Consider the following 8,401-nt stretch of genomic DNA (forward strand, 5'->3'; position numbering starts at 1 on the left):
AGAATGATTTTTACTCGACAAATTAATAATTTTCTTGAAATTTTGTTTCTTTATAGATAAAGAATCAAAGTGTTTATCTATTTTATAACATTGTTATATAATAATTAACAATTAAGATATCATTTTCGTATATAATTTTTTAATCAATAAATCAAAAATTAAAACTATTTAAATATTTTTTAACTTAACATTTTAGTCTTTAAAAAATCAAATTATTTATTTACACAATTAAACATTGTGACACTCGAACACTGACGAGGGTGGGGTGATCGTCGGTGCAAGAGGCACGAAGTGCAAAGGCACAAACAAGGAGCGGCTCCTGACAGGCTTCTAGTGGAAGGGACACATGGATGAATCGAACATACACCGGAATGAGAGGATCTAGAGATTGTATAAGTATGAGACTATACAGTTGAAGGATAGCTTAAAGGGATTGATTTGGATACTCATATCACCAAAATGCATTTGTTTTTCGGTAGCCTAACCTATAAGAACTCCATAGTTAAGCGTAATATTCCCTGTAAGTTGTCGGGGCGTTACAAGTGGTATCAGAGCCTAGCCTCTCCCAGTACGGTGTGGTTCGAGGACGAACCAGACGGAAGCTGGTGGGCATGTGACACGCGGGGACGGGGAGTGATCGCCGGTGCAAGAGGCACGAAGTGCAGGGGCACAAACAAGGAGCAGCGCATGCTTTCAGTGGAAGGGACACATGGATGAATCGAACATACACCGGAATGAGAGGGATCTAGAGATTGTATAAGTATGAGATTATACAGTTAAATGATAGCTTAAAGGGATTGATTTGGCTACTCATGTCACCAAAATACATTTGTTTTTCGGTAGCCTAACCCATAAGAACTCCATGATTAAGCATGTTTAGCCTGAAGTAATTTAGGGATTAGTGACCTTTTGGATGAGTTGTCGGAACGTTACAGACATAATAATTAATTATAATAAAAAAATATATTAAAATAATGAGTGAAATCCAATTTGGTTTAACTCACATATTAAATCAACATAATCAAAATATTGACACATACTTTAAAAAATTATTTTCACACACTTAAAAAAATTATTTTTTTTCAATCTAACTTATTTAAACCGGTGGTATATCAAATTAACTTATGGATTTTAATTTATTTTATCATATTAAAAATGAAATCATTATCCTAAACTTGTTGAACTGGTCTACTTTCGTTAAGGTGATTTAAGACTTCCAAGCTTTAAGGTGCTTCTAGAATTAGGAAAAGAAAAAAAGTTCAATGGTTATATTAAAAAAATATCAAATTAAAAAATAATTTAGAGAAGCATTAAAAATGTTAAAATATTTATTTTAATTATTTTAAAAAAACTTTTATTTAAAGATAAATTTTAAAAATAAATGTAAACATTAAAAAGAAGGATGTCATTATATATATATATATATATATATATATATATATATATATATATATATATATATATTATATAAAGAGAGAGAGGAATAATTTGTTTGTTAACATTTTCTTAGGCAGCGGATTGTGACATATTTTATCTTTTCTGCGACCATGATCCTTATAACTTCGCAGTTAGATAAAAATAAACTAAAATATTCAACTATTATTTATTTTGATCATGGGTGTTATCAAGCTTTATTGTTTTGATACAGTTATATGTTACACATTCTAAAAGTTTATCAACATATCCACCATATTCTTTCATAAATCAATTTACAAAACTATTTTTAAAAAAAAAATATTCAAACCATAGTTTACTAAAATTTAATTAGATTCACGTAAACAATTTTAACAAATTATATATTCATTGAACATTTATAAATACTTAGAAGATTTTTTATGTCAAATTCATCACAGTCACATTTAAGTTATACGAGTTAACTTATCATATGTTAAATTTAAAATGAGTGATTTTATAACTTAACTCACATTTAAGTGAGTTAGGAATTTTTAATACGGTCTAACATATCATACAAGTTAGGTGAATTCATTCGTTTAAGAAGGTTCAATTATGCTAATTGTTTAATATATTTATAAAATGAAATTAAAATAAATTTTCTCATCTCATTTTACTATAAAAAATTTAGCATAGATTTTTCGATAAATAAATTTTCTCATCTCATCTCATTTAAGAAGGTTCAATTATGCTAATTATTGAAAAATGTTTACTGATAAAAATAGATTTTTCGATAAAATCAAATTTACTAACAACTTTTAAAATTTCAATTATTGATAAAAATATTCATAGATAAAGAATTTATCAATAAAATTCATCAATAAATTACATATTATATTATTATCAAAATTTGTCAGTATTCATTTGTAAATTTTGTTATCGACATATTTTTCTGTCAACAAATTTTGTTAATGACAATGTCACATTTCTTGATTTAGATTTTGACCGTATTAAAGTTAATAAATAATGTTATTTTTTTACTCTTTATAAATATTTTTACATTTAAATATAACATTAACAAATATCATTTTATATTGCTTTAATAATTAGGAGCATTTTAGTAATCTTTAATTTCTATCAATTAAACAAATTTTTTAAATCTGTCACATCAATCAAATTCTACATTAATTCTCACAAACTTTACTTCCAAATCCACATCCAAATCCACACTCAATTACCTCCAAATCCACTCAAACAAACAACAAAATATTTACCCTCAAATCCCCTCAAATTCATTCAATCACTCTTTCCAAATCATTTCCTCCAAACACTCTCAAGTGAACAAAGCCTAAGTGATATTAATATAAATATTAAGTATGTTTTTGGTTTCTTAATTTTAAATAAAAATTTGAATTAGTTCTTTTTTTAAATTTAACTCAATTTAGTTCTACAACTTTAGAAATGTAAATTTACACAACTTAAGAAAGGTGTAAATTTAGTTATTTAAATTAAATTTTGTTAAATTTATTTGACGTTTCAAACATATCTCATGACAATATTTTATTTATTTATATTGTTTGATATTTTTTTTTTTAAAAAACCCATTTGAAACCTCAAATAAACTTAACCAAATTTGATCAAAATGATTAAATTCACGCGGTTATAAAGATGAAAGATTAAATTAGTCTAAAATTTAAAAAAAAAAAACTAATTCTAATTTTTACTGAAAATTAGTGGACCAAAAACATATTAAAATTTAAATATAAATATAAAGGGACATGGTCGGATATATTCGTCTAAGAATGAAACAAAAGTCTCATTCCCATTAAACATAAGATGGGAGGGGACAATTTTTAGTCTGAAACAGGATAAAATAGTACAACGAGCACTTTCCATGATTTTTTCTCTTTATCATTTTTTCATTTTCAACTTGTTGATCACCTTAGTCTCACTAGTGCAGAAAGGACTTTAGACGTCTGTTATTTTGGATTTTTAACATCTGATCTCTGTCCGACGTCTATATGGGTGACATTAATGAGACGTCGGACCTTTAGGTCAAATGTCTCTATAGACATCGAACCTATATAGGTCAGACGTCTATATAGACGTTCGATCCATACATGTCAGACGTCTCTGAGGTTGCTCCTGACTCATGATGATTTGAGTTTACAACTTTATATTTTAGTTAAGAGAATGTATTGTACATTTTTTTTATTGGATGGTTTTAAAAACGTAGTGGAGGGAATTGGAAGAGTGCAAAACACAAGAAATCGTCGCCGAAGAACGCCGCCCAAGGACACGAGAATAACTGCACCAAAACCCAACGAAAACGCATTTTAATCGGTTCAAATTAAAGATAATGCATCAAAGAGTGATGTAATCGGAGTAAAATTAATTTAAAACGGTGCAAAAGTGAGAAAACGAACCTGAAAAGTGTAACTCGTAGAGAGAAAATGCGACGAAGATGATGAACAATGAGTGCGTCTAACGACTGTCTCGCGTTCGTGGTGTTTTAATGCCGACAGACGTCGGTTTCCCAATAAAAGACGTTTAAAGTGCTTTAGAAGTCGGAGTGGCGGGATCGGACATCTAAATGGAGTCAAAAAGTGACTTTTTAAATTCTTGGATTATGTATTTAGACGTCGGTTCCCCCAATAACAGACGTCTAAAGTGTTTTAAAAGTCAGAGTGGTGAGATCAGACGTCTAAATGGAGTCAAAAAGTGACTTTTTAAATTCTTGGGGTGTGTATTTAGACGTCGCTTTCCCCAATAACAGAAGTCTAAAGTGCTTTAGAAGTCGGAGTGGCGGGATCAGACGTCTAAATGGAGTAAAAAGGTGACCTTTTAAATTCTTGGGCTGCGCATTTAGACGTTGGTTCCCCCAATAACAGACGTCTAAAGTGATTTAGAAGTCGGTTTCCCCATAACAGACGTTTAAATAGAATAAAAAATTATTTTTTTTAACTTTTTCGTTTATTTTTGGTGTCTATTCAGGAGAGTCGACGTATAAGAGTATTTAGACGTCGGACCCCTCCATAGTCGACGTCTAAATAGTTGTTTTATTTACGAAAAAATCACCGATCATTTTTTACGTTAAATATTCGAGGATCAGACGTTTAAAAAGTAATATTAAAAGTCTTTTTTCACTAGTGTCTTAGCCTTAGATTAATTTTCCAACTGTTAAATCAAACCACGAAATGTGTAAAATATATATTAAATATTTTTTAAATATAAATTCATACTAGTGTCGCTATCAATATATATATATATATATATATATATATATATATATATATATATATATATATATATATTAGTTTTACTTTTCAAAGAGTCTACATAAGGAAATCCAAATTATTTAAATTTAAACGTTACATCACATCAAATGAAAATCGAAAGTGAACAAGAAAGTGGTACCCCACAGGTCAAATAAATGTCTTTAGTGTTAGATCTCCACACTTTAACCTTCAAATCCTGAACTACTATTAACCTATTTGTAGAATTCCATCACTCCCGGCCAGGAGGCATCACAAGCAACATGAAATTTTGAAAAACCAGCGAGCTTGCACAAATTCTCGTACTGTTTCAAAGTTCTTTCCTTTCCACCTGCTGTGATAAACATAAGGTTGTCGAGGCAGGAAAAGAGCCTAGATTGTTCAGTCGCTTCTGGTTCTTCTGGCATTATGATCTCCATAACAACCACCTTCCCATTTGGAGACAGTGCTTTGTGACAATTGCTCAAAATTTCTACGCACTTCTCATCAGACCAATTGTGGAAGACAACCTTATAAACAACATGATAAAACACAGAAAAATAGTTATACAACCTTAAAACGAAATTAGATTAATCCTGTCAGAACCATTAAAAACGCACCCAAAAACCTCTCTGAACGGATGCCAGATGTCAAGCTGAGGGGAGTCAGAAATCAGATAGTAGAATGCAGGTGTCAGCAGAGGAGCGGACGTTCGTTTTAAGCAAAACTGAGTTTTTGGAAAATTACGTCACACTCTCTGCATGAACCTTCTTCTCCAAACTCTGAATTTCTCAAATTCTCCTCCTTCTCTCTAAAAACTCTCCCTTCTCTCTACCAAAACTCACCATTTCTCTTCTCCGATCACCGTTCAGGCACCATAGAAGCATTTCCGGCGTCAGAAGCTCCAGATTGAACTGAACGGTTTCGGTTTCTGAACTGGTAAGTTTTTCTTCTCGTTAACCGTTCGTTATATGGTACATGCACACCAAGTTCTGGTGGCATAGTTTCGTCTTGTCTGGGCCATTGTGGGTATTTTGTTACTTGGTTTAGTTTGAAGGATTGTTGAGCGTAAGGGTAGAAGGGATTGTAGTCAGGCGAACCGAAATTCTGCCTCTAGGACGTACGTTCACGCTCAGAGGTAATGGAAGCTTATTAATTTAATTTGTATGATTATGTGTTGTATGAACGTTCGTTGACTTGATTGGATATGAAAAATAATTGTGATATGTTATGATGCATGAAATATATGAAATTCTATGTTTGAATGGTATGAAATATGAAAAATGTATTTTGATATGAATGTATAAAGCTATGAAACTATATGTTAAGAAATGAGTTGGAATATAAATAATTCTGGTATGAAATTTCCTATGAAAGGGTATGCTCGTCACTGAACGGTCATTGACCGTTCGGTATTTCTAGTAAACTTGATTAGAAGTGGATTCTTTCATTTGGGAAGAATCCTAGTTGAGGACGAGCGTCTGCATTTCGAAATACCGTGCTTGAACGTTCGGCCAAGCATAGTTGTGTCTTGGTATTCTGTTATGAACTTAAGTATATATATATATATATATATATATATATATATATATATATATATATATGTATGTATGTATGTATGTATGTATGTATGTATGTAATTGTATATTGTAGACTTTCTTAAACACTATCCCAATAGTATCTAAGTATAATTATCAAGCATCTTTTCTTTAAGTTTAGTAGCATTTGGTCTCATACCAAGTGTTCGTCCTAAATCAGTGTTTGGTCTTACACCAGGCACTCGTTCTATCTCCTTAAGTTAAACTTCATAATAAGAGCGTTCGTTCAAGCTCTCTAGGGTTCGCTCACTATAGTGTTCAGTCTTTGACTGACAATTGGATTTCTTGATACTAAACTCAAATAAACTAAGTATTCCTAAGTGTTCGGTTTCTTCCTGTGAATCTTTATATGTATTAGTTTTGAAAGTCTTGAAGTGCCCATATCCATTGGTTCTATCTTAGAGTCTTCGTACTATGCATGATCTTTTTGATGTTCAATTGGAATTCTCAAAAGTCAGTTCATCTAATTGGCTCTTCGTTGTAATTAAAGTTCGTTCCATTCGTTCTTGGGATATATGATTGTACTCGTTATCTTTCTCAGCCCGATATCAACTTCTTGGTCGTAATCTATTCTGGAATTTGAGATTTTCTCGGTCTCGTTCTACGTGTTCGGTCTCGTTCTGAGTTCGGGTTGAACGTTCGTTAATTGGAATCCTTCTGAATCTTTGCACGGGGTGGTTAAATGAGATACTTATTAATGAAAAGTGAAGAAAACATGAGATAAATGGAATGTGGTGGATTTAAACGAGCGTTCCAGGGCGGAACCACTCATGGATGATTATTGAATTGGTAAAGTATGACTGTGGGCATGCTAAGCTGGCGGTTCATCCTGATGTTCCGTGAATACTCATCTTCATGTAGAGGAGGGTAGGTCATGTGTGGGAACGTAAGGAGGTCCTAGTCCTTAGGGGTACTTTGGACAGACAGGACTAACCTCGGGTGGCAGCTGTTAAGTGTATCCCAGTTATTACATCACCCGCGTGCACGAACGCCTGTAGCTACACAGATTTCATACAGTCCGGACGAGTCAGTCTAGTATTATGATTTATATGAAACATATGATGAAATATATCTTGTGTGTTTGATTGAGTAAAATGTATGTGTATATATGAATTAAATTACATAAGTTTACCCTGTGTTTTCTTGCGTTGTCTGGTGTTGTACGTCCGTCTTTGTCATTGCAATGATCATCCGTGTGGATGTGAGCAGGAGGAGATGAGCTGCTGGAAGAGGCACTGGAAGAAGAAAATTTGGTAGAGGTAGAAGTGAAGACCGAACAATAGGACGTTCGGTCAGTAGTCTAGTATAGTGAGGTGGTCGTTCGATCACCTCCCCTTTTGATTTTATTTTGATCGTTCGGTATAAATTTTGTAAACCGTTCGGTTAAACTTTCTTAACCTGTTTAGTTAATTTCGAAACTCTTTTATGTACGGCCGTTCGGCCATAAGCGTTCGTTCCACTCTAGTGTAAGACTGATCTGAATTATTGATAAATGTAATTATTTTATTATATAGTTTATACTGTATTTTTGAGATGTTACAAATCCAATACATGAAATAGGTGTTTACTGTCATTTATACTAACCTTTAGTGTCATGGCGTCACCCTCTGGAACTCTTGCAAACATATCTCCTCCAACATGCTCAACCCCTTAATATTTTACAAATTTTAGAATTTAAATTATTATATATTAACCCTTCGATATATGATAAAACATTAAATATGTCAGGCTACCTGATAGCAGTGGTGCATTCTCAATGACTTGGGGCAGATCAAAATTAATTCCTTGAATTGAAGGGTATTTGGAGACTATCATTTTGAGGTTTTGTCCATTTCCACCTCCTACATCAACCAACGTTGATATTCCCTCAAATCCATTATATATTTCAAGTACTCTAATCATATCTGTTGCACACAAATCCGCCATAGTCTTGTTAAAAAATTCGTTCATTTTTGGATTCTTTTCCATGTACTAAGCAACATTGCAGATACACGAGCATCCTCATCACATTTTTTAGGACAAGTTGTGCTAACAACACTGGATTCCCCCATTCTTGACTCTTAACTTAACTCTAATGTTCTTTGGTTTCTTGTTTGGTTACAATTTGCCTGCTTAATTGCTCTTCGGTGTGCTCTTTTTATAGCTGTTTGTGATCGT

At 32.4% G+C, this 8,401-nt stretch overlaps 1 protein-coding gene across 1 annotated transcript; it reads right to left on the reverse strand.

The window, feature by feature from the left end:
- Positions 1-4,882: 4,882 nt before the first annotated feature.
- On the reverse strand, positions 4,883-8,201 carry LOC124848705 (S-adenosyl-L-methionine-dependent methyltransferases superfamily protein). The gene is made up of 3 exons (XM_047326464.2): positions 7,978-8,201; positions 7,829-7,893; positions 4,883-5,176 (listed from the first exon to the last, which is right to left on the reverse strand). The coding sequence occupies exons 1-3, from the start codon at positions 8,192-8,194 to the stop codon at positions 4,883-4,885; spliced, it is 576 nt and encodes a 191-aa protein (XP_047182420.2). The 5' UTR covers positions 8,195-8,201.
- Between the last annotated feature and the right edge of the window lie 200 nt (positions 8,202-8,401).

This window comes from Vigna umbellata, chromosome 8, assembly GCF_029865625.1.
Source record: "Vigna umbellata cultivar VRB3 chromosome 8, Vumbellata_1.0, whole genome shotgun sequence".
Classification (NCBI taxonomy): domain Eukaryota; kingdom Viridiplantae; phylum Streptophyta; class Magnoliopsida; order Fabales; family Fabaceae; genus Vigna; species Vigna umbellata.

Bases quoted from the DNA above. Each gene is read 5' to 3' on its own strand.
- LOC124848705 (XM_047326464.2), bottom strand. From the start codon at position 8,194: ATGAACGAATTTTTTAACAAGACTATGGCGGATTTGTGTGCAACAGAT. The intron at 7,894-7,977 runs GTAGCCTGACAT...TAAAATATTAAG, and splicing joins GAATGCACCACTGCTATCAG to GGGTTGAGCATGTTGGAGGA. The intron at 5,177-7,828 runs GTTAGTATAAAT...GTTGTTTATAAG, and splicing joins GTGACGCCATGACACTAAAG to GTTGTCTTCCACAATTGGTC.